Consider the following 27,582-nt stretch of genomic DNA (forward strand, 5'->3'; position numbering starts at 1 on the left):
ACAAAAAATAGGAGCAGAATTAAGCTATTCAGCCCTTTGATCCTGCTCCACTATTCAACGTGGCATGGCTGATCATCCAGTTCAGCATCCTCTTCCTGCTTTCTCCCCATAACCTGTGGAAACAGACTGCCAAGTGTGTTTATTTGTAGCATTGATACCATTTACTAAAACTCGATTAAGGAAAGGTGTCCCAAACATTTGGGGAACAGTGAAGAAATGGTGATATAGTTCCGAGTCATGGTGGTATAGAACTATTGAAGGGATACCTGGAAGGGATTCACACATTTATTCTTCTGGCTAATAGAGTTTGAGCATTTTGAAAGTGCAGTCAATTGACCTTTCATTAGCTGCTCTAGTACAATGTGTATGTGTTATACATTGCTGCCATTCTGGTCAAAGCATTATCTTGACATGGTGGATGGGGTGCTTGGGCTGCTTTGTCCTGAATGTTGCAAAGCATCTTCAGCCAATTAGAATTTTCCATCTCACTCTTGAACTGTGCCTTGTATATAGTGCAAATGCTTTTGGAAAGCAGCAAGTGTGTTATAAAGTGCAACATTTTCACTTTTAACCAACTGTTATAGCTACTGTACTTATGGATCTGGTCAAGTCAGGTTTCTGTTCCGTGATAATGCTCAGGATTTTGATGTTGGGACATTCAGTGATGGTGATCTGATTGAATATCAAGCAGGAGTGGTTTAGATTCTCTCTCTCTTTGGAAATGGTAATTTCATGACATCATGTGACACAGTTATTACTTGACATTTCTCAGCCCAAGCTCAAAATTTGCACCGTTTACTCCATAACAACACATTAATCTGTATTCCAAATTGATTAGTTCCAAATAAGGTGGCGGTGGAGTAATGCCACTGCATCCGTGCTCCTTGCTCAGAGATAGTCTGCTGTGTCTTTTTTTTTTGCTTCTTCTTTTTTGCATTTGTTTTTGCTTTTTCTTTTGCTCTCTTTCTTTTTTCTCTTTGGAGACCTTTTCAGCATCTTTGGCAAGGTATGAAACGCCTCAAGCACGTGTGACAGCAGTAGCAGGAGTTGGCTTGTCAGGGAGAGCGAGTCCAATGCTAGGAGAGCAAGCCCTCGGACAACTCTTGACGGTAGCAAGTGTGGGGCCCAGCAGTGAGAGATGGTGCTGGAGAATGGTCACTTCAACATTGGTGGGCTCAGTGCAGGACTTGAAGCGGTGGTGATGGCTCTGGTTTTCAAGATGGTGGTGATGGAAGGGCACCCTCAGCTGTTGGCAAAGAAGGCAGCACCTGTGGTCGATGTCAGTCAGGTGTGGCAGGATAGATTTTGGATTGCGCCAATCCTACCCCCAGGAAAATGGGCCAGTTGGGGGGGGATGGTGTCCGCAAACTGGAACAACAGCCAACAGTGCAGGTTATTCTCCTGACAGTCCCCAGCCTGACCCATATTTTGGAGTGAATCTTCTGCCCCACTGCAGTACCTTTGTTTTTAGGAATACTAGGCAGATGCTTATAATGAGAATTATTCCAATCTCAAATATTAAAGTTAGAGACCTACCATATATTGAAGGACCCAGTGAAGACATTTGTTGCCAATGGGTCCAACAAATTTTAGATTTGTCTCCCATGAAGCTTCAGTATTTCCCACTCAACCAATGAGAGCTAAATTTGAAGCAAGAAAAAATCATTTTAATAAATATGTGCCCAACGTCCTTGAGAGGAACAGCAATGCTTTCTTTTTTATTCACTCGTGGGACTTGGGCATCGCTAGCTGGCCAGCATTTATTGCCTGTCCCTAGCTGCCCTTAGGAAAGTGGTGGTGAGCTACCTTGCTGAAACAGTGCAGTCCACATGCAGCAGATTGATCCACAATGCCTTAAAGAATTCCAGGATTTTGATCCGGCGACAGTGAAGGAACAGCAATATATTTCAGGATGGTGAATGGCTTAGAGGGGAACTTGAAGGGGTGGTGTTCCCATGAATCTGCTATCCTTGTCCTTTTAGACAGAACATACTTTCTAAGGATTTTTGATGAATTTCTGCAGTGCATCTTGTAGATTGTAGGTATTGCTGCTATTGAAGAAATGGGTGCTTGTGGATGTGGTCCAAACAAGCTTTGTCCTGGATGAGTGTAGTTGGAGCTGCACCAATCCAGGAAAGTAACGTGTGTTCCATCACAGAGTTGATTTGTGCCTTGAAGATGGTGGACAGGTTTTAGGGAGTAAGGAGGTGAGTTACTTGCCACAGTATTCCTAAACTCTGACTTGCTCTTATAGCCAGTGTATTTATATGGTAAGTGTAATTGTGTTTCTGGTCAATGGTAACCCTTCAGGATATTGATAGTGCGAGACTTAGTGATGGTATCACCATTGAATGTCAAGTGATGGTGGTTAGATTGTTAATTTATGGAAATATTCATTGCTTGGCATTTGTGTGGTGCAAACGTTACAATGAAACCACAGCAGTTCCAATGGCACCCAATGCAAATGTTCTCCATTTCCCACCTCAGTGGTCCTCCTGGATCTTCACAATTGATCATCTCTATTATTGAATGTCTATCGGCATAAATGAAATGCCTAAAGCCCTCACCAGAATGCCAACCAAGCCTAATAACCTTGCTTGTTGGAGCATGTGCTGGTTAAACTGCACTGAGTTAATGTCCAGAAAACTCCTTTTACATGTTGTTACTTTCCATGCCTCTTGTAAGCCACAAATATTGAATTGTTTTGATGGTTCTGCACTGCCGTGATGAGGGAAGCTCTGGGCAGGTATAAACAAAGACCCACTCACATCCAAAAGATAGGACCCTTTTATGTTGTAAAAGTTGTAAAAGTCTTTGACTTCACCAAGTTTAAAAATAATGTTTCAAAGCTTCCCATATGGTTGTCAATATACAATTTACAATTGTGTGAAACCAAAGCAGTAGGAGACTGCTTCCTCGAAGCAATTTCACACTATTTATGCTAAAGTCATTCATACTGCAACTCTTCCCATTATTCTAGTGGCAACTAGGATTATTCCAGCATTTATAACAGAATTTTACAATTACAGGCATTAGAAATATTTTTGTAAGATGCAATAGGAATGAGCCACAAACTTTCAACAGTAAAACTCTGACATTGTTCTCTTTACAGTCAGTAAGATCTGTGACTTTGACAATGGGATCTCATGTGGTTGGAAACAACAGACAGATTCTTCAGCCACTGAAAATATTTTTCAATGGTTCACTGGACAAGGTTCTGACATACATCCAGGAGAAGTGGGTAACAGGCCATCTACTGATCACACCACGTATGCATTATATTTTGTTTTCGCTTAAAATTGATATGAATTCTACCCCTTCTATTATAGGTTTCTGATTAATATAAGCCTATGTAAAGACCAAGGCCACTAATACACAAATGTTATCAACAAGAGCAGATTCCACAAGGTCCTCCCATTTATTTCAACTTACAGGTCACTTACAAGTATGGTCCAGCTGTCTCAATCTGGAGACAGCAAGGAGGATTCAGGCAGGAAGTGGAGATTATTGGGATTGATGAATTTCTGGGACTCAGATTAACTGAGATTGTGAAATACAGAGAAGAAACACCCACCAAAGCATATTTGTGCAATCAATCCTTGAAGTGATGAAGAGTTTCAACAGCAGACAGAGGCAGATGGCGGGGTAGGGGGAGGAGTTCTCCTGCAGACAGAGGCACATTGGCAAAAATTTGCAGGTTAATCCTACGGAAGATGGTGTCGAATTATGATTCTGATATCATCCCATCCACTTGCAGGTTTCTGCAAAGCACATGAAAAGATAAACAGAAAGCCCCCCCTAGATCTGTTGGATAAGTTAGGCAAAAGTGAGGACTGCAGATGCTGGAAACCAGAGTTTAGATTAGAGTGGTGCTGGAAAAGCACAGCAGGTCAGGCAGCATCTGAGGAGCAGGAAAATCAAAACTTCGGGCAAAAGCCCTTCATCAGGAGGGATACGTTGTTAAGCCCTGTTGGATAAGTTATTAAGGTGGTAAAAACAATGACTGCAGATGCTGGAAACCAGATTCTGGATCAGTGGTGCTGGAAGAGCACAGCAATTCAGGCAGCATCTTGCTGCCTGAATTGCTGTGCTCTTCCAGCACCACTGATCCAGGATAAGTTATTAAGCCAACTGAAGATTGTTTTGATCCAGATTTCTGCAATTTCCAGCCAGGGTAATTGTTTTCAGCCTCTTCATATTGCACCAATATCAAAGAGGCTAAGGTTGTGCGTTATTAAATCAGGTTCCCAACCGGAAAATCACCTCACTTTCTGGCACAGACTGAGGCCAATGCTGCCATAGTGGCACAGGCAGATAACTTTCCAGAGATGGAACACTAGTGGCCATGTAAATAATCTCAATGTTCAGTGCAACTTGAAAGTAAAATAAACTAACATTTTTTTGAGCTGGAAATATCTTTATGAGTTGGAATTAAAGAACATGATATCAGTTTTGTAGATATTGAATTGAACAACATTTATTCTCATCCAAAACTTGATATGGGCAATTCGTGACTACTGGTCACCTGTTTCTCACACATAAAATGAAGGAGCAGTAATTGCCATCAGGGAAATGGTCAACTTGAACACTGTACTCATGCTCATGCCTGGCCTGTGCAACCATTCAAAGGCCCTGACCTGCCACTTAAATCAAGTGCAAAGCTGCTTGAATCTGCAAATTGACAGACTTACATTTTCAACTTTCAAATTACAAATGAGAAGTGTTATGGTTTGTCTATGCAAACCAGATGATGATGAGTGGTCTTTCTAACAATCTGGAAACACCTCTAGAATCCACTTAGAGAATAGCCAAGGAAATGTGTTTTGTTACTTTAGGAAAAGCTGGCATGCTCCATTAATGTTTCAAAAATAATTCCAATGACCTCCCATCAAATCAAGGCCCACTGAAAGACTGATTCTCCCTGTCTTACTCCAATCTGACCTGTTGGCTGATTCACTGCAGGAGAGAGAAAATGTTGCATGCTTCTAAAACAGATATGCTGCAGTGGGACAGTTGTCTACCACCAAAGGTTTGCCAGTGGCCTGTAACAGAGGCTTGTTCCTGAAAAGGCTCAGGCATCTTGCCAGCACAAAGAGAGGGGCAGAGCAGCCTCTCTGAGCCCAGTTCAGTTTTTACTTTAAATTGATCTTGATCCCTAATAGTGTTTGAATTAGCTATGGTGGCAAGAAAGATTGGTGTGGCCTGATAATGCTTCTGAATAACGTCTTAACAGATGGCATGCATAAAATAAATAAAGGGAATGGAAAAGGATGGAATCCAAAGAGTAGCACGGGTTATTATGTGTGTGTAGCAGGACAAACTACTGAAAGAAATCTAATAGCAATATTAGGACAGATTTAAAGCTAAGAAGTACTGATCGTGAGATGAAGGAAAGACTTAAGAGAGGTAAGGAGATCAATTTTGAGAAAGAATGGTTTAGAGTGGAGATGTATTAGAAGATAATATTAATGTGAGTTGAGAGTACCAGTCACCATAGCCCTGACACTTCTCTTCACTAACAATCTGATAAATTTAAAAAATAGCTTGGTTAAGAAGAAACAGCCATTTTCTAAATCATCTAATGGCCTGTGCCTAGAAGATAAGGAGTGAGTTTACTGCAGTAGAAGGCTTGGCAAAGGCCCAGATGATATCAGGATACTAGAAAATTTACAAAAATCTATTTCTCAATTATTTGACTCAAGTCTAGAGGTTCTCAATTTAAAATTATTTTCTCAGTCAGTAATTGCTTCGTAGCTTCTTTTTGTCTGCTGGAGCTACTCTGGTCGCTAGAAGTCCTTCATGAATATAAATACAAGTGAGCTTATCGTGATCAGCACATTGAAGAGTAATTTCAGTTTGTGTACTTCCTGCATTTCTCTAATTGAAGAAATCTGTTGTTGTTTTCTGAGGCTCAGTATGATGGGATGAGCTGACTTGGCAGCCTACAAGTAATATTTTAAAAGGGCTATACGGAGAGAAATATTGCAGTTACAATCTGGATTCTTCACAATATTGCCTGCCTTGGGAAAATCTCACCACATATTCTATCCCAATGTTTATCTCTGACACAATGACATTTGCAATTTATCACTAAAGAGATATGTTGAAATCTTGAAGCTGAGCCAACTCATTAACTTTTGCATACGTATTGGGAAAATGCAATTGGTAACGGTTCCTGATTGATCAGGGAATGCTCAATTTGACATGAGTGTGCATTCTACACCTTTGGGAAGCCAGGAAAAGGCAGGAATCCGAGAACCTACTTATTTGAACTATTATCATCACAGAAATAAAAGATTATCTAGCTCCCAGCCATTGAAAAGCAATCCACCCATTACCTCCCTTATGCTGTTATATATTAATGTCTGCAAATCTTTTGCTAAGTTTCTCGTAACAGCTTTGAAAGAACAAGTGGTAAAGAAATTATGCTTGGTTATGACTCCACAGCCGCTGGTATTGGATGGCAGCCAGGTCCAATTAGCACCAGGGCTTCTTTGAAGAGCCTATGGACATGGCCATCTGAAACTTCAAAGATTTCAGCACTCACTTTGGCTATCTCAGTTCTCTCGGTGACACTGCAACACAGTTACTTGGAGAGGTTTGAGTTGGTACTGTCAGAGAAACTTCCAATGTTGTGCTGCCATGGGTGGTTTTGCTTGGGACTGCTGAAACCAAAGAGAATAAGGAGGAGCAATAGAAAGAGTATGATGTGGAGGGAGCTGCACGTGACCACTGGAGAAGGGAGCACCAGAGGTGTCAAGCTATCAGGACGTCTGACTCAATTATAGTGCTCAGCTTTCCTGAACTAATGGAGGGGTGGTGCTTCTTTTATTTCAACTAGACCTCCTGACCTTTAACTCTGCCAACAAAGTGCCACTCAACTGTGCCCCCATTTCAATGCTATGTTTCCCAAACCTAGTCAATTTCAAATTAGGTTGCTACTGTGGGTGCCTGATTTCAATATATTAATGAGATATCATCCTCAACGTGGATGCCCCATTTTGACAAGAACAGTTTCCTGCATGTGCTGAGGCCAATGTTTCGCACACTTTTGTACCTTTTGTTTAACAACCAATAATCAGTTGTGCAGAGAAAAAGGATTGATTTCAAGGCTGCCACCTCAGCAGTGGGAGCCAGTCAGTGATGTCCACATGCCACGACAGAATTTTTAACACTCTTAACACAGAAAGCTTGCATTTCAGTTCCACCAGAGGCATAAAGGGAATGAAAGGTTTTATTAATTCGGTCAAAGGGACCACAAATGCCATGTGACCTAACAAAATGTTTGCATACTATAATAAGTGATGCCTTGTAAACATAAATGACTCATGGCATTCCACCTATTCTCTTTCTGGAAGGGGTTTAAAGTTGCCCTCAGCCAGCATCTAAACAGTAAACGTTTCTGATACATAAATTGTGACAAAACTTCAGCAGCTACTTCACTTTGTACAGATTCAGATAAAAACACGAATGATATTGTGTTCGCAGATTCAGAGGCAGCTAGTTAGCTTGTTGTGCCCATCAAGCTCCATGTAAGTGTTAACAATAGCAGTCATTGTTGGCTGCTCCTTCAATTCCAAGACAATTTTACTCAAGGTCAACGCTTTCTGTCATGTGTTTACATGTGATTGAACAAGCTGATTTTTGACCTACAGATCTTTGAGCATTTGGGCAGGACTTCTCACTGGGTATTGCAATATGAAGTACAGAATTTGTTTCCTTTTCTTTCAGCTGAAGGCAAGCTCAGGGACAAATACAAAGGCATTCTTTCTGAGGAGAACATTCCTTGATATCTTCCAAGATTTTTACAGTTCTCCACTATTTGCACAATAAAATCCATAATGCAAAGTAATTCGGCACAAGCATTTCATTACTCGCCTTTAGGAAGACCAAACAAATCATTTTTCAAAGCTTCTCACAAACATCCAATAAAACAATTTTGAAAGAGGTACAATACATATCAATATAGTAATTCAGACCAGGAGAAGGCTATTCAGCACTTTGGGCCTGCTCGGTCATTCAGTATGATCATGGCTGATCATCCTACTCTGTACTCTGTTCCAATTTCGCCCTATACCCTTTAATGACTTTAGCCTCAAGATCTATATCTAATTCCTCCTCAAAAACATTCAGAGTTTTAGTTTCAACTGTCTACTGTAGCAGAGAATTCTGCAGGCTCATCACACTCTGGGTGAATAAATCTCTTCTCATCTTTGTCCTAATGATCTATCCCATATCCTTAAAGAGTGACCCCCAGTTCAAGATAAAAGCAATGCCCAAATAATTTTAAATCACTGCTTACAGATTTTACATTATAGACAAGTGTGAGACATTTTCATAATTAAATGAAGCTCCAAAGTATTTAAGAGTCATCTGTAGTGATATGATCTGATTTTCAACTCTAGTTTATCGATTAAATGTGGAACCATATTAGTATTCAGATAAAGGTCAGAAATTATGAATTGTGTCATTAGGTTAAGAAAACTCAATTATAATGTCTCAAAAATCATCAAAAACATTGATTAATTTATATGCTGTACAAAAATACATTTGCAGCATAAAACAAGAACAATAAAATGCCTGACTGTGGATTGCAATATTAAACAAACCAACTTTAAACATTTAACTTTTACCTGCAGGGGCACAAAGCAGGGTTGGTATCTTTATGCTGATAGTTCAAATGGAGAATTTGGTCAAACAGCTGACATCATCACACCAGTAATAAGTCTTTCTGGTCCAAAGTGTAAACTGAGCTTTTGGTATCACATGAATGGAGTTACAATTGGGTCATTACAGGTAACACTTTTCTTACTTTAGTAATAAATCATTCTTTTAAATATTATCTGTAAATTAGAACAAACCGTTGCTAGAGTAGAAATGTAAATATCCAGAATTAGATTTTTACTTCTACTTTTTCTATATTATAGTTACACAAAAGTGCAAAACACTTACGATTTATTTCATTAAACACACATTCAGCCAAAAATTAAAACACTGTCTTCTAACAGCAATCCTAATATTGATAGCTGATAAATTCAATTTTGGAAGTATTAGCTATGCAAGTTTCTTGATTTACAAATGACTTAAGTGGCACACAAAAAAAGAATTGATTACAATTTTTTTAAAAATCAGACCTTATCACACCAAAGCAATTTTGTTTCCCTTAAGGTCTTCAAAAAATTTGCTAATTCGACACAGTTGCTCTGGTCGCAAAGTGGCAACCAAGGTAACCATTGGAGGCGAGGAGAAGTGTTACTTGGAGTTCAGAGGAATTTTCAGGTTTGCTGTGATGGTTTGCTCTTTTTAATGATTTAACTTAAAACAATGATGTACAGAAAAAGAATATACCATAATTCAAAGACATACTTGTTGGGCTGCTTGCTCATTGGTGAGAGGTGAATGGTGGCAGGGGGGTGAATAGTAATGGTAATGGGATAGTTCAAATGCTTACACATGCATGTTCAGGGAATGCTGCTGGAGCTTGCTTCATGGGAAATAGTGTACATAGAACATAGAACAATACAGCGCAGAACAGGCCCTTCGGCCCTCGATGTTGCGTCGACCTGTGAACTATTCTCAGCTCGTCTACCTACACTATCCCAAAATCATCCATGTGCTTATCTAAGGATTGTTTAAATCTCCCTAATGTGGCTGACTTGACTACATTAGTAGGTAGGGTATTCCATGCCCTTACCACTCTCTGAGTAAAGAATCTGCCTCTGACATTTGTCTTAAATCTATCACCCCTCAATTTGTAGTTATGCCCCCTCGTACACGCTGACGTCATCATCCTAGGAAAAAGACTTTCACTGTCTACCCTATCTAATCCTCTGATCATCTTGTATGTCTCTATCAAATCCCTTAGCCTTCTTCTTGCCAATGAGAACAGGTTAAAGTCTCTCAGCCTTTCCTCATAAGACCTTCCCTCCAGACCAGGCAACATCCTGGTAAATCTCCTCTGCACATTTTCGAATGCTTCCACATCCTTCCCGAAATATGGGGACCAGAACTGTACACAATATTCCAACGTTTTGTACATTCTGACTTCAAGTCTTGAAGCTGAACCGCAGCATCCAAAAGTCTGATACATAACACCAAGAAACAGAAAATTGCAACCTTTCCAAAAAAAGAGTGCAAGGAATAATGCAACAAGTACGGACCGATCAGTTTAACTTTGAAAATGGAAAATCGACAGTTGTTGAACAATGTGGGTTAATTAAGGAAAGTCAGAACAGATTTGTTGAAGGCAAAATATATTTAATTCAGTATTTAATAGGCTAACAGAGACATATACATTTGCTTACTGATAAAACCTGTGTGTTGGTCCTGGCAACAATGGGTCTTGATTTCCAGCTCACTACCCCAGCGAGGCATCACATTGGCATGGACAACAGAATTGGGTAATAAAGAACAGAGAGTAGTGGTGAACAGTTATTTTTCAGAAAGGAGGATGATATATTTTGGAGTGCCTCGGGCATTGGTACAAGGACTACTTCTGCTAATGTTATTTTATACCTGGGTATGTGGGGCAGAATTTCAAAGTGTGCAGACACAAAGCCTGGAAGTCTGATAAAATGTGAGCAGTACAGCATTAGATCTTCAAGAGGTCACTGGTAGTTTTGTGGAATGGGTGGATACTAGGCAGATAGCGTTTAATGCAGAGGAGTGTGAAGTGGTACATTTTGGTAGGAAGTGTCTAATGGCATAAATTCCTGACCTGACAGGCATTGCACCTTTTAGACAATTACATAACAGCACAACATGGGAGGCTCTAGGACAATAGTGCACATTTCCAGTCAATCCCCACTCAGTGCTATGGAGACACTATAGTGTCTCAGCCAATCAATCATGTGCAATGACTTCAGTAAGCATAGAACTAAGGTAATGTATATCTTTGTGATATGTTCGTGTAAGTGGTTAATACCATTAATGAATGTCAAGACATCTAACTCATCAAGAAGTACATTTTTGTGTTACATGTTAGATCAGCTAACACACAGGGCAGCGGTCAGACCATACCATGTTGGCACTGTTGTTTGACCCAAGAAACCATATCAGGAAGAACGAGAAAAGAACAAACCAAGAGTTGGGAACTAATGTTGACATTATCCATGACATTGGTTAGGCCTCTCTGGAATACTCTGTCCAGTTCTGGTCATGTAGTCATATAGATGTACAGCACGGAAACAGACTCTTCGGTCCATATCGTCCATGACAACCAGATATCCTATCCTAATCTAGTCCTATTTGCTAGCATTTGGCCCATATCCCTCTAAACCCTTCCTATTCATATACCCATCCAGATGCCTTTGAAATGCTATAAACATACCAGCCTTCACCAGTTCTTCTGGCAGCTATCCCATAAACGCACCACCATCAGCATGAAAATGTTGCCCCTTAGGTCCCTATTATATCTTTCCCCGCTCACCCTCAACCTATGCCCTCTAATTCTGGACTCCCCATTCCAGTGAAAAGAACTTTTCTATTTACCCTATCTATGCCCTTCATGATTTCGTAAACCTCTATAATGTCACCCCTCAGCCTCCGATGCTCCAAGGAAAACAGCTCCAGCCTATTCAGCCTCTCCCAATAGCTCAAATCCTCCAACCCTGGCAATATCCTTGGAAATCTTTTCTGAACCCTTTAAAGTTTCACAACATCCTTCCAATAGGAGGGAGACCAGAATTGCACACAATATTCCAAAAGTAGCCTAACCAATATTCTGTACGGCCACAGCATGACCTCCCAACTCCTATACTCAATGGTCTGACCAATAAAGAAAAGCATACCAAACACCACCTTCACTATCCTATCTACCTGTGACTCTACATTCAAGAAACAATGACCCTGCACTCCAAGGTCTCTTTGTTCAGCAACATTCCCTAGGACCCTACTATTAAGTGTATAAGTCCTGCTAAGATTTGCTTTCCCAAAATACAGCATCTCACATTTATCTAAATTAAACTCCATCTACCACTCCTCAGCCCATTGGCCCATCTGATCCAGATCCCGTTGTCCTCTGTGGTAACCTCCTTTGCTGTGGTCGCCCAGTTATAGGGAGGATTTTATTAAGCTGGAGAGGATTCAGAAGACATATGCCAGGATGTTGCCAGGTATGGAAGGTTTGAGTTATAAAGAAAGGCTGGATTGGCTGGAACTTTTTTTTTACACTGGAATGTAAGAGATTGCGAGGTGATCTTATAAAAGTTTATAAAATAATAAGGAGTATAGATAGAGTTAACAGTCATTGTATTTTTCTTAGGATGGGGGATTTTAAGACTAAGTGGCACATCTTTAAGCTGAGAGGAGAAAGATTTAAAAAAGACTTGGGGGCAAATTTTTTCCAGAGTGTGGTTCGTCTGTGGAATGAACTTCCTGAGGAAGTGGTGGATGTGGATATAATTACAATATTTAAAAGACACTTGCATAGGTACATGATGAGGGAAGGTTTGAAGTGAGACAAGTCAGGAGCAGGTGGGATTAGTTAGTTTGGGATTATGTTCAACATGGATTCGTTTGACTAAAGGGTCTGTTTCCGTGCTGTATGATGCAATGACTTAAAGAAACCATAGGGACCTGGCAGTATGTGTGCACAAATTGTTGAAAGTAGTGTGTCAAGTTGAGAAAGTGGGTAAATAGGCCAACAGGATCCTAGAACTTATAAATTGAGACGTAAAGTACAAAAACAATGAACAAATGGTGAAGCTGAATAAAACACTGGTTCAGCCACAGTCACAGTATTTTGTATAATTCTGGGTCTTTTGCTTTTGGAAATTTAGAATGCTTTGGCAGGATTAATGATACATAAATCTCCAGGGCTGGATGAGATGTATCCCAGGTTACTTTTTGTTTAGTCATTCATGGGTTGTGGGTGTCACTAGCTGGCCAACATTTATTACCTCCTTAGTTGCCCTTGAGAAGATGGTGGTGAATTTCCTTTTTGAACCACCACAGTCCATGTACTGTAGGTTGACCCACAGTGCTATCAGAGAGGGAGTCCCAGCATTTTGACCCCATGACAGTGAACGAGTGGTGATATATTTCTAAGTCAGGATGGTGAATGGCTTAATGGGGAATATGCAGTTAGTGGTGTTCCAAAGTATCTGTAACCCTTCTAGATAGAAGGGGTTATGTGTTGGAAGATGCTGTCTCAGGATCTTTGGTGAATTTCCATAGTGCTATTGGACATCATTGAAGGAGGGAGTGGCTATTTGTGGATGTGGTGCAAATCAAGCGGGCTGTTCTGTCCTAGATGCTGTCAAGCTTCTTGAGTTTTCATTGGAGCTGCAAGCATGCAGGCAGGTCGGGAGTATTCCATCACAGTCCTAACTTGTGCCTTGTAGATGGTGGACAAGCTTTGGGGAGTCAGATGGTGAGTTACTCATCATAGAACTCACCAACTGATCTTATAGCCACTGTGTTTATGTGGTGAGCCCAAGTGAGTTTCTGGACAGTGTTAACCACAAGTATATTGATTGTGGAATATTCAGTGATGGTAATACCATTGATTGTCAAGGGGCAGTGGTTAGACTGTCTCTTCTTGGTGATGTTATAGCCTGGTATTTGTGTGGCGCAAATGTTGCTTGCCATTTGTCAGCCCAAACCTGGATATTGTCCAGTCCTTGTTGTACTTTAACATGGACAGCTTCAGTGTCTGAGACATCATGAACGGTTCTTAAATTTGTGCTATCATCGGTGAACTTTCCCAATTCTGACCTTATGATGAAGTGAAGGTCATTGATGAACAGCTGAAGAAGGTTGGACCTAGGAAACTACTCTTAGGAACCTCTGCAGCAACGTCTTTGACAACTCTCTCAGTTTTCACACTAGCCCCCACATGCTCATCAGTAGGACTTTGCAGGATCAACAGCACTGTTTATGTTCTTGTCTTTTCTGGTGCTTTGGTCAATACCAGGTGGTCCGTCCAGTTTCATTTCTTTGTTGAGACTTCATAGCAACTGATACAACTGAGTGGCTTGCTCAGTAACTTCAGAGAGCAATTGAGCATCAAGCACCCTGTTGTGGGTCTGGAGTCGCATGTAGGCCTAAACGATAGCAGGAAATATGGTGGTGTGTTTGCTGCTCTCAATGTGGTCTCCTTTACATTGATAGAGGAAATGAAGGACAGATTGGGTGACCACTTCACAGAACACCAATATTTTATCCACAAAAAAGACCCTGAGCTTCGAGTTGCCTGCCATTTCAACACATCACATATTCCCTGGCCAACATCTCTGTCTCAGGCTTGCTGCAGTGCTCCAGCAAAGCTCAGTGCAAGCTGAAAGAATGATACCTCATTTTCCACTTGGGAACCCTGCAACCTTCTGGACTTAATATCGAATTCAACAACATTAGGGCTTGAACACTTTTCCCTCTGCTTTTCCCCACCGCACATATCAGGAAGTTCCTGTGGATTGAAGAGTGAGGCTTTAGCTCAGGAGTATTTGACAAGGAAGTTGAGTGAAGTGATTACACCACAGTTGAAGAGGGTGAAGACATGACTGCCCAGCTGGTTCAGTGCGCTACGTGCTTGATGTGGGAAGTCAACGACTCTGGTGTGTCTGGCTCATATAAGTGTGGAAAGTGTGTGCACGTTCAGCTACTGACAGAGCATATTGCAGCACTGAAGAAAGAATCGAGGACCTTAGGCTCATCCAAGAGAATGAGATCTTTCTGGACAAGACCTTCAGCGAGGTTATTTCACTGACCATACCAGAAGAGAGCAGAAGAGAGAAGACTATGAGGAATGCAGAGAGGAGACAGGTGCAAGAGATCCCGGGGGAAGTACCTGTCAGGAACAAGTTGAATCTTTTGGAAACAGTAGAGACAGATGACACTGCCAGTCCGCAAGACGGCCAGGTCTGTCAATCAAAGGTTGGCGTGGAGGCAGAGCCAAGGAGTCAGGCATTGCACAGAGCCATGGTAATAGGGGACTCCATAGTGAGAGGAATTGAACGGGGTTTCTGTGGCAGCAGGTGGGACTTAAGGATGGTGTGTTGCCTTCCTGGTGCCAGGGTGAGAGACATCGTGGACAGAGTGCAGGAACTCCTCAAGGACGAAGGTGAAGAGCCAGAGGTGGTGGTACATGTCGGCACAAATGATGTAGGGAAGAAGAGGAGGAACATACTACAGCGGGACTTCGGAGAACTAGGAAGAAGGCTGAAAAGCAGGACGTCCAGGGTGGTTATCTCCGGTTTGCTTCCAGTTCCTCGCGCTGGTGAGGTCAGGAACAGGGAGATAATGGACTTGAACGTGTGGCTGGGGAACTGGTGCAGGAAGCAAGGATTTAAATTCTTGGATCACTGGGGTATGTTTTGTGGTAAGCACAATTATACAAGAGAGATGGTTTGCACGTTAATAGGTTAGGGACCAGCATTCTGGCAGGCAGGTTTGCTACTGCAACACAGCTACGTTTAAGCTAAGTAGTGGGGGGGGGGTGGGGGAGGGGACAAACTGGATGTTTAGGAAGGAAATTGAAGAGAAAGTTAGAACAAGGGAAGTCAAGAAGGACAACTGTATCAATGAAGCAAAAAACTCAAAAAGGGATCATGCTGTAAGGTTGAGTGAAATAGGGGTTGATGGGAAGGGTGAGGGCAGTAACAAATCAAAAATACTATACATGAATGCACGAAGCATTAGAAATAAGATGGATGAGCTTAAGGCTCTTTTGGAAATTGGCAAATACGATATTGTGGGGATAACTGAGACGTGGCTTCAAGTGGACAGGGCCTGGGAAATGAAAATTCAAGGCTACACGTGCTATCGTAAGGACAGAATGACGGGCAGAGGGGGTGGGATGGCCATGTTGGTAAGGGATGATATTCAGTCCCTTGCGCGGTGGGACCTAGAATCAGGGGATGTAGAGTCAGTATGGATAGAGCTGAGAAATTCTAAGGGTAAAATGACCCTCTTGGGAGTTATCTACAGACCCTCAAACAGTAGTCTGGATGTCGGATGCAAGTTGAATCAGGAGCTGAAATTGGCCTGTCGCAAAGATGTTACTACAGTTGTTATGAGGGATTTCAACATGCAGGTAGACTGGGAGAATCAGGATGGTATTGGACCTCAAGAAAGAGACTGTGTGGAGTGCCTCAGAGATGGATTCTTAGAACAGCTGGTGTTGGAGCCGACCAGGGAGAAGGCAATTCTGGATCTGGTATTGCGCAACGAACCAGAATTGGTCAGGGACCTCGAAGTGAAGGAGTCATTTGGAAGTAGTGACCATAATACAATAAGCTTCAATCTGCAATTTGAGAGGGAGAGGGTACAATCGGAAGTGACAATATTTCTGTTGAATAAAGGGAACTATGGAGCTATGAGGGAGGAGCTGGCCAAAGTTCAATGGTGCAATACCTTAGCAGGGATGACAGTGGAGGTACAAAGGCAAACTGGCTAAAAATATAAAGGGGGATAGTAAAAGCATTTTTAGGTATGTGAAAGGCAAAAAAATGGTTAAGACTAAAATTGGGAGGCACAGTGGCCCAGTGGTTAGCACTGCTGCCTCACAGCGCCAGAGTCTGGGGTTCAATTCCCGCCTCAGGCGACTGACTGTGTGGAGTTTGCACGTTCTCCCCGTGTCTGCGTGGGTTTCCTCCGGGTGCTCCGGTTTCCTCCCACAGTCCAAAGATGTGCAGGTCAGGTGAATTGGCCATACTAAATTGCCCATAGTGTTAGGTTAGGGGTATGGGTGGGTTGCGCTTCGGCGGGTCGGTGTGGACTTGTTGGGCCGAAGGGCCTGTTTCCACACTGTAATGTAATCTAAAAATTGGGCCCTTGAAGACAGAAACAGGGGAATATTTTACGGGGAACAAAGAAATGGCAGAAGAATTGAATCAGTACTTCAGATCTGTGTTCACTGGGGAAGACACAAGCAATCTCCCTGAGGTAACAGTGGCTGAAGGACCTGAACTTAAGGGAATTTATATTTGCCAAGAATTGGTGTTGGAGAGACTGTTAGGTCTGGAGGTTGATAAGTCCCCGGGGCCTGATGGTCTACATCCCAGGGTACTGAAGGAGGTGGCTCGAGAAATCGTGGATGCGTTGGTGATTATTTTCCAGAGTTCGATAGATTGGGGAGCAGTTCCTGCAGATTGGAGGGTGGCTAATGTTATACCACTTTTTAAGAAAGGTGGGAGAGAGAAAGCAGGAAATTATAGACCAGTTAGTCTGACCTCAGTGGTGGGAAAGATGCTGGAGTTTATTATAAAGGATGAAATCACGACACATCTGGATAGTAGTAACAGGATAGGTCAGAGTCAGCATGGATTAATGAAGGGGAAATTATGCTTGACTAATCTTCTGGGATTCTTTGAGGATGTAACTCTGAAGATGGACGAGGGAGATCCAGTAGATGTAGTGTACCTGGACTTTCAGAAAGCTTTTGATAAAGTCCCACACAGGAGGTGAGCAAAATTAGGGCGCATGGTATTGGGGGCAAAGTACTAACTTGGATTGAAAGTTGGTTGGCTGATAGGAAACAAAGAGTAGTGATAAATGGCTCCAATTTGGAATGGCTGGCAGTGACCATGGGGTACTGCAGGGCTCAGTGCTGGGACCGCAGCTTTTTACAATATATGTTAATGATATAGAAGATGGTATTAGTAATAACATTAGCAAATTTGCTGATGATACTAAGCTGGGTGGCAGGGTGAAATGTGAGGAGGATGTTTGGAGATTACAGGGTGACCTGGACAGGTTAGGTGAGTGGTCAGATGCATGGCAGATGCAGTTTAATGTGGATAAATGTATGGTTATCCACTTTAGTGGCAAGAACAGGAAGGCAGATTACTACATAAATGGAATCAATTTAGGTAAAGGGGCAATACAAAGAGATCTGGGTGTTCTTGTACACCAGTCAATGAAGGTAAGCATGCAGGTACAGCAGGTAGTGAAGAAGGCTAATAGCATGCTGGCCTTCATAACATAAGGGATTGAGTATAGAAGCAAAGAGGTTCTTCTGCAGCTGTACAGGGCCCTGGTGAGACCACACCTGGAGTATTGTGTGCAGTTCTGGTCTCCAAATTTGAGGAAAGACATTCTGGCTATTGAGGGAGTGCAGCTTAGATTCACGAGGTCAATTCCTGGAATGGCGGGACTACCTTACACTGAAAGACTGGAACGACTGGCCTTGTATACCCTTGAGTTTAGAAGACTGAGAGGGGATCTGATTGAGACATATAAGATTATTAAAGGATTGGACAATCTGGAGGCAGGAAACATGTTTCCGCTGATGGGTGAGTGCCGAACCAGAGGACACAGCTTAAAAATACGGGGTAGGCCATTTAGGACCAAAATGAGGAGAAGCTTCTTCACCCAGAGAGTGGTGGCTGTGTGGAATGCTCTGCCCCAGAGGGCAGTGGAGGCCCAGTCTCTGGATTCATTTAAGAAAGAGTTGGATAGAGCTCTCAAGCTTAGTGGAATCAAGGGTTATGGAGATAAGGCAGGAACAGGATACTGATTAAGGATGATCAGCCATGATCATATTGAATGGTGGTGCAGGCTCGAAGGGCAGAATGGCCTACTCCTGCACCTATTGTTTATTGTCTATTGGCCTTGTCGCTACATGGGCTGCTACCACACACTACCCATTTTCCCCATTAGCAGCTATTCATTCCCCCAGACTAACCTTTAACCACTCCTTTGTCTGCCCAAATCCTTGTTCTTTGTGCTCAATTTATCATTTACACTCCGCCCCCCACCTTCCCCACCTTATCATCTGTATAAAAACTGTATTTTCCCAAGCTACCATCAGTTGTGAAGAAGGATCAGAAATAGTACCTCTGATTTCTTTTCACAGATGCTGCCAGACCTGCTGAGATTTTCCAGCAAATTCTGTTTTAGTTTCAGGTTTCCAGCATTCACATTTCTTTTGGTTTTTGAGTGGGCTGTAATTGGAATCAGGTGGATCTTGTTGACTCTGAGATCCTTGATTGGAGTTGTTAACTTGGACCAATCAGAAAAGCACTTGCTGACCAATATAAATAGGGGAATGTCTCACACCTGCACACACACACCATGGCTGCTGGGGGAAAAAATAAGCACTACCGCATTTAGGTGGTAGTGTGAGGGAGGAATAAAAAGAAAAAAAAAAAAAAAATATATAAATAGGGATTCACACAGCACTGCCCTTTGATGGGAAAGGCACTGCTGGTCACAGGCCACTTGGGTGTTTGTGCAAGGACTCTCCTTGAAGGTGACAAGAAAAGAAAAAAAAAGGAAGGAAAAAAAAATAAATAAATAAATAAATAAATAAATAAAAAAAAGGGAGTGCTAAAATAAGCACTACCGCACTTAGGTGGTAGTGTGGGGGTTAAAAGGAAAAAAATAAATAAATAAACGGGAGAAAAAAAAAATAAAAATAAAAAAATAAAAAGGGGAGTGTCCAACTCTATTAAAGATAAAGAAAAAAAAAGGGAGTGCTAAAATAAGCACTACCGCACTTAGGTGGTAGTGTGGGGGTTAAAGGGAAAATAAAAAAAAAATATAAATAGGGGAATGTCTCACACCTGCACACACACACCATGGCTGCTGGGGGAAAAAATAAGCACTACCGCATTTAGGTGGTAGTGTGGGGGTTAAATTAAAAAAAAGAAAAAAAAAAGAAAAAAAATTAACAAAAAGAAAAAAATATATATAAATAGGGGAATCGTGCACTTTGTGTCTTCCACTGTGTCTCACAAAAAAAATAAACAGGAGATTATAAAATAAGCACTCCCACACTTAGGTGGTAGTGTGGGGGTTAAAAGAAAAAAAATAATAAAACATTTTTAAAAATAAAATAAATAAATAAATAAATAAACAGGAATTTAAAAAAATAAAATAAAAAATATATAAATAGGGGAACTATGTCTCACACACAATGGGTGCTGGGGAAACATATTGGCTGGTGGCTGGTGGCTGGTGGCTTAGAACCAGGAGATTGAGAGAAAAAAAAAATAACCAGGAGACTCTCAAACAAAAGAATAAAAATATGAACAGGGGAACTATGTCTCATGCCTGCACACACACATCATGGGTGCTGGGGAAACATATAAGCAGTACCACAGTTAGGCAGTAGTGTGGGTGTAAAGAAAAAAAAAACCCAGGAGAACAGAAAAAAAAAAGTTATAACTAGGTGAGGGAGCATGCAGTGTCTAACAGCACCCTTGAGGTCTTCAGGGAGAGGTGGGCACCACAGGGAGTGGAGTCTTTCATTTCCCCCTCTAACTCTATTTTGATTTAATTATGCCCTCCCCTTCAACTGTGTGATCGTGCAGCATTGCCCTTTGATAAGAAGGGCACTGCTTGTCACTGGCCACTCAGGTGTTTCCTTTCTTTCTTTTGGTGGAAATTGAATAAAGAAATTGAAAATAATATGAACAGTGGAACTATGTCTCACACCTGTACACATACAATGTTGGTGCTGGGGTAAAAAAAGCACTACCGCTGTTAGCTGGTAGTGTACGGGTAAAATAGAAAGAGGGGAAAAAACAAAAAAAAAGGAGATTTTAAAAAAACAAAAACAATGTATAAGCAGGAGATTATAAACACTAAAAAAATATAAATGGGGATTGTTTTATTTCCCCCTCCAATTCCATGTTGATTTAATCCCTACCCTCCTCTTCACTGTTTCATTCACTTAGTGCCCTTCTCACCACACAGGTGTTTCCTTTCTTCCTGGTGGTGGAAAATGAATAAAAATTTCTGCACTCGTTCTTCACTGTGTCCTACTCCTGCATGCACATGACAGTGGTGCTGGGGAATAAATTAAGACTACAACTGTTTGGTGGTCATGTGGGGGTTTATAGAAAATATAAACAGGGGATAGTTTATTTCCCCCTCCAATTCCACTTTGATTTAATCCCTACCCTCCTTTCACTTCCTCATTCACTTAGGCATTGTCCTTGATGAGGGCACTACATGTCACTGGCCACTTGGATGTTTTTTCTTCCTGGTGGTGGAATACAAATAAAGTTTACTGCACTCGATGTTTCTTAACCGTGTCCTGCATCTACATGCACACGACACGAGTGCTGGAGAGAAATAGGCACTATTGCTGTTAAAAAAAGTAAATAAATAAATAATATGAACAGGTAATTTATAATCTCCTCAGTTTGGGGACCGACTGTGAACTGGCTGGACTACAGCCAGTGTACTATGCACATAAAGGGGGTACTGTGGAAATAAAGGGTGATTTGGTGACAGGATACCAGCCTCTGTGCAGTTTTTCAAATGAAAAGTGGGATTTGAATAGTTAGATTCTTGCTTTTGTCCAGCCTTGATAGGCTGAAGGGCCCTTTTCTAGGACTGTATGACTTTGGGAAGGGTGTGAAGGCCTTAGAGAGAGTTCAGAAAAAGATTGATGAGATTAGTTCAGGGGATAAAGAAGTTACATGGATAAATTGGAAAAAGATGTTGTTGTGCTGTTCCAAAGGGAGATTTGATAGATATGGTCAAAATCATGACATATTCAGTCCAAGTAGATGGAATGTGCTCCCATGAATAGAAGGAGCAATAAACAGATGAGCAAAAGAATCAGAGGTGGCAAAAGGATGGTTTTCGTTTTCAGTGCAGAATGAGGAATTCACAATGTGAGAAGATGATGGATGCAGATTCAACTGTGGCTTTCAGAAGAGAATTTGATTTTTTATTTGAAGAGAAATGTTTTTTAGAGTTCTGGGAAAGTGGTACTACAGTGAGACTAATTGAGCTTTTCTTACAGGGACCACATTGTCGGATGTTGTAGATATTCTATTATTGTACGATTGGGCAGAAATATTTTAATCTTATTCTATATCTAGAAGTCCCACTCAAATTCATACAAGAGAAGCACATTCATTTCTCAGCAGTATTGTTCTACTTAACAACCAAAGTTTAAAGCTCCAGGAAATCATAAAATGTTTATGTAGTTTTCATTTTGTTTGCCAAATTAGAAACACAGATGTCTCTTGCAGGACCTAATGAAGAGAATGACACTGATGAAAATGACAGCTATTAAAATATTCAAAATTGCAATCTGTTCAAAAAGATCCTGTTAACCAGTTGCATGGAATTGAAGTGATATAATGCAATTAAGAAATAATAACAGAAAATTCAAGAAATATTCAGTACATCTGGCAGCAACTATGGGGGGGGGGGGGGGGGTTAAGGTTTTAGGTCATAAGAACATAAGAAATAGGAGCAAGAGAATAGAATAGAATTATGTTTATTGTCACATGTACTCAAGTACAGGAGTACAATGAAGAGTTTACAATGTCACCCCTCATGGTGCCATTTTAGGTACAAAGTACCTAGGTACTAATCCTAAATACAAAAATAGAGAAATAAAAAAAAGTTGCATTATCTTATAGTTAGTCATAGTGTAAGTTAGAAAATAGGACATTAACTTGTTTCCACACTATAGGAAATCTAATCTAAAATCTAAAAAAAAGTTAAAAGGATAAACATTACAGTCAGATAAACAGATTACAGATAAACATTACATTGCAGCAGATCAGAGCAGGGGCTTTCACATGTGGTCCGACCAGGCTTACAAACCACTGACTTTCCACACCAGTCCCCAGTCCAACAACTGTCCCTGCTCTGCTCTGGGCCTCCAGCCGCTCTGCTCCACATCTCCCCGGCACGGTAGCACAGTGGTTAGCACTGCTGCTTCACAGCGCCAGAGACCCGGGTTCAATTCCCGCCTCAGGCGACTCTCTGTGTGGAGTTTGCACATTCTCCCCGTGTCTGCGTGGGTTTCCTCCGGGTGCTCCGGTTTCCTCCCACAATCCAAAAATGTGCAGGGGTTAGGTGAATTGGCCATGCTAAATTGCCCGTAGTGTTAGGTGAAGGGGTAAATGTAGGAGAATGGGTCTGGGTGGGTTACGCTTCGGCGGGTCGGTGTGGACTTGTTGGGCCGAAGGGCCTGTTTCAACACTAAGTAATCTAATCTAATCTAATCTAATCTAATCTCCAGCTGCTTGCTTAGGGCCCTCAAACCACTCTGCTCAATGTCTCCAACCTGCTCCACTCTGGGCCTCTAGCCCACTCCACTTTACTTCAGACCTCAGCCGCTCTACTCTAGACCTAGCTACTTGAAGGTAAGTTTATGTTAAAAAAAAGTTTAAAATCTTAGAAAAAAACAGAGGAACGAAAAGGAAAAAGGTTATCTGGCCCATCAGGCCTGCTCTGCCATCAATAAGATCATGTGTGGTCTTTTTGTGGACTCAGCTCCATCTACCCTCCCACTCACAATAACCCTTAATTCCTGTACTGTTCAAAAATCCACCAAGCTTGCCTTAAAAAAAATTCAATGAGGGAGCCTCAATTGCTCCACTAGGCAGGGGATTTCACAGATTCACAACCTTTTGGGTGAAGATGTTCCTCCTCAATTCAGTCCAAAATCTGCTCTCCCTTATTTTGAGGCTGTGATCCCTAGTCTGTTCTTACCCGCCATTGACAACTTCCTACTTCACTACTTCTCTCTTATCTATTCCCTTCATAATTTTGTATATTTCTATATGATCCCCCTCAATGACTTTCTATGAGAACTCTATAATAAAGCAGTCTGAACAAACATGGTCAATAGTTATAGAATTATTATGAGATATTAAACTGTACTCACCAACAAGTGATTAATTCTCAGAATTGGTGAATAGTACAACACAATAGACTGCCATTCAGCTCACTTCATGGGTGCTAAATCTGTTGAAGAGCATTTCAGTTTGTCACGTCCTTTTTATCCCTTTCATTTTCCTACATTTGTTTTTCATTCCTTTGAATATTGATTCAGTTCTTTTCTGAAAGCTACTTCTGGCTCTTTATCCACCATCCCATGCAATCCTAAAACTAAATACTTGTCGGTTTTCCTTTTGTTGCTTCTAGTATTTTAACTTTCATCTCTGGGACTATGGCAACTTTATCTAAGTGGTTTGGGGATGATGCATTTTGGGGTCTGAGGCAAGTATGGGATTAATTAAATGACTTACACAGGAGTTAGACTACACATTTAACAAACTAATTTTTCCAGAGTAATCATTGACTTAATTTGATCAGACCTCTCCAATTTGAACTGAGACTTTTGGAGGATTCCAGATGGAGAGGAATTACCCGGTGGAATCTTAAATTTCCTGGGCAATTCCTTTGGAGTATGCTACCATGTGGACTCTGCACAGTCTCCATGAGTATCTCTCATCTCCGCTGAAGTAATGACTGTCAACCTATTGGAATATCTGGGCAAAAGATAACCAGAAGGTGACAAGAAGGGACAGAGCATCTAAACTGAAGAGTGCACCAGCAGGTAAAGCCAGACTTTCTGGGCAGCACAGTGGCTCGGTGGTTAGCACTGCTGCCTCACAGCACCAGAGTCCTGAGTTTGATTCCTATCTGTCTGTGTGGAGTTTGCACATTCTCCCCATGTCTGTGTGGGTTTCCTCCAAGTCCTCTGGTTTCCTCCCACCGTCCAAAGATGTGCAGGTCGGGTGAATTGGCCATGCAAAATTGCCCACAGTGTTAGGTGCATTAGTCAGGGGTAAATGTAGGGAAATGGGTTTCTCTTCGGAGGGGTGGTGTGGACTTGTTGGGCCGAAGGGCCTGTTTCCACACTGTAGAGAATCTATTTTTTCCAAAATGTTAAAAAGATAGAATTAAAAGTTCTAATTCTGAAGGCATGTAAAATTCTTTATAAATGGATAAAATCAACAACACAAATAGTAATAAATATGTGTGATTTGATAATTTTTCAGAGACATGGATGTTAGACAGACAGAGCTAGAACCAAAATATTAAATGGTCTTCAAGAGACATTTCAGAAGAACAAGAATCAAAGAATATATTGACCTGATATACATTATACTTTAGTGCAGTGATTAAAGATGACCACTGTAAGATGCAAGATCAGTTACAATAGAGGTAAGAAATAGCATAGGGAAGCCATTCGTAACCCCCTAACAGCAGTTACAATGTAGGATGGAGCATATAGGAACAAGTAGGCTTCAGGAACTGAATGACCTATTCCTGTTTCTACAAGAACATAGTAAATGTAGTAGGCCATTCAGTTCCTCTAGCCTGTTCCACCATTCAATGAGATTTTGGTTAATCTGTGATCTAATTCCATATCAAGAGTGTGGTGCTGGAAAAGCGCAGTAGGTCAGGCAGCATCTGAGAAGCAGGAGAATCGATGTTTCGGCAGGAGCCCTTCAATCAGGATTCATCCAGGAATCTCCAACTAGTGAAAATGGTTCATCCTTATCTAACCAGTCTTTTCCTGTTAATATCTTCACCTCTTAACTTCTAAATTCTTAATTCATATAATCTCTCCTTTTAATTTAATCACTGAAGTCTACGTATCATTCCTGTAAACCTATATTGCACTCTCTCTAAGGACGATATTCCTTCCTAAAATGTGGTGCCTAGATTTGCTCATGGGACTCCAGGTGTGGTCTTTCCAGGGGTTGTATCACTGCAGCATAACCCCTGCATCATTGGTTTGTTTGATTTATTGTTGTCACGTACCAAGATACAGTGAAAAGTGTTTTTTTGCATGCTATATCGGCCGATCATACATCAGGATAGCAGAACAAAGTGCAGAGAAAAGTGTTACAGCCATAGAGAAGGTGCAAAGAGAGAGATCAAAACTAACATTTGAGATCTGTTCAAAAGTCTAATAACAGTGGGGAAGAAGCTGTTTTTGAATCTGTTCATACATGTATTCAAACTTTTATATCTTCTGTCCAATGGAAGAGGGTGGGCCAGGACAGATTGTTAGTGATATAACTCCTCGGAATCTGATGCTCTCATCCATCTCCACTTCAGTACCACTGATACAGACAAGAGCGTGCCCTCCACTCTGCTTCCTGAAGTCAATGACCAGCTCCTTTGTTTTGCTGATGTTGATGGAGAGATTGTTGTCTTCACACTGTGCTGCTAAGTACTCAATCTCCTTCCTGTACTCATTGTTTGAGATCCGACCAACAATGGTGGCGTCATCAGCAAACTTGTAAATGAAGCTGAGGTGAAATATGACAATGCAATCCTGAGTGTATAAGGAGTATAGTAGGGAGCTAAGTACACAGCCTTGTGGGGCACCACTGTTTAGGATTACGGTGGAGGTAGTATCGTCGTTTATTCTCACTGATTGCGGTTTATGGGTTAGGAAGTTGAGGATTCAATTACAGAGAGGGGAGCTAAGACCCAGGTCACAAAGTTTAGAGATGGGTTTGTTTGGAATTCTGGTGTTGGATGTGGAGATGCAGTCAATAAGTAGGAGCCTGATGTAGGTATCCTTGTTACCCAGATGTTCCCAGGATGAGTGTATGGCCAGGGAGACAGCATCTGCTGTGGACCCTTTGCACTGGTGGGAAAATTGCAAAGGATCAAAGGCATTTTGGTAGGCTGGAGTCAATGTGAGCCATGACTAACCTCTCACAACATTTCATAATTATGGAGGTCAGAGCCTCCGGGCAGTAGACATTAGGGAATGCTGCTTGATTTCCTTTGGCACCGGAATGATGGTGATCTTCTTGAAGCAGGTGGGGACTTTAGATCGTGGCAAGGAGAGGTTAAGGATGTCTGTGAATGCTCCCACCAGCTGGTCTGCAGAGGATCTGGATGCATGGCCAGGGATTCCATCCAGACCATGTTCCTTTCCGTGGGTTCACTCTCAAGAGGGCTGATCTAATGTCTGAGGCAGTGGCTGTGGGTGCAGGTGTTGGGATAGATGACATTGTTTCACTGACCCCAGATATCGCCAAATACTCATACACTCCTCTTTTAAACAGGTTTTGTGAATATTTTAAGCATCCAAATTCTCAATGAACCCTAAATGTTACCAGCACTTGCTGGAGGTGAGAAAGATTCAAAATACTAGGAACAAGAAAAAAGTACCAGTACCGTTGCCAAAAGTCAAAGGTGGACTCTGCATGTTAAAATAAACACAATGAATTTGATATATGCACATTTCAACTGTCATTATGAATAAGTACTGAATCAAAATAATGACTGACTCCATGTTGAATCCTTACAGGTTTTCTTAAGAGCCATTCGAGGTGTAAGTTATATGGGCGATATTACAGTGGATGACATTTCCTTTGAAAATTGTTCTTCTATTCTGATCCCAGAGAGACAGTGCAACTCTGATGAGTTTTCATGTGCCAACAAGTATTGTATACCTAAAAGTCAGCTGTGTGACTTCAACAATGACTGTGCTGATAATTCTGATGAACATCCAGTTATCTGCAGTGAGTAATCTACAAGCTTGAGTGAACCAAACAGATTTGATCTTCAGTTAATTGTAAGAAGTTAAATTTACTGGCTTTCCAGATGTTCTTCCTTTGATAACTCTGCTACAGGGAGGATTTCTTGTTTTGTTTTATGCCTTGTGAATAGAACAAAAATAATCTGTATCAAATGACAAGATTTTGTTCACAATATTGGCCTGAAGTCAAATAACAGTGATCACTACATATGTGTTCAGCTAGCACTTACACCTCTAGCTGCACATACTTCTTAGGGCCGTAGGGATCACAGGGTAGGGAGGAAGTGAGAGCAGAGAACTGATTTAGATGACCAGCCACAATCATATTGAATGGTGGAGCAGCATCAAAGAGCAGAAAGGCCTACTCC

At 41.4% G+C, this 27,582-nt stretch overlaps 1 protein-coding gene across 5 annotated transcripts in view; it reads left to right on the forward strand.

The window, feature by feature from the left end:
- Window positions 1-27,582, forward strand: part of malrd1 (MAM and LDL receptor class A domain containing 1) — a 449,554-nt gene that overhangs the window by 139,301 nt on the left and 282,671 nt on the right. For all 5 annotated transcript variants that reach the window (XR_015757232.1, XR_015757233.1, XM_043690416.2 and 2 more), the window contains 4 exons: window positions 3,113-3,269; window positions 8,640-8,796; window positions 9,169-9,279; window positions 26,984-27,197. Coding sequence is in view for 3 of the 5 variants with exons in the window: in XM_043690416.2 (XP_043546351.2) it covers window positions 3,113-3,269; window positions 8,640-8,796; window positions 9,169-9,279; window positions 26,984-27,197 (639 nt within the window). In the remaining 2 variants the exon portion in view is untranslated. The remainder of the gene's footprint in view (window positions 1-3,112; window positions 3,270-8,639; window positions 8,797-9,168; window positions 9,280-26,983; window positions 27,198-27,582) is intronic.

Source organism: Chiloscyllium plagiosum, unplaced genomic scaffold (genome assembly GCF_037043375.1).
Source record: "Chiloscyllium plagiosum isolate Xiang-an unplaced genomic scaffold, Cpla_swu_hap1 HiC_scaffold_5, whole genome shotgun sequence".
Lineage (NCBI taxonomy): Eukaryota > Metazoa > Chordata > Chondrichthyes > Orectolobiformes > Hemiscylliidae > Chiloscyllium > Chiloscyllium plagiosum.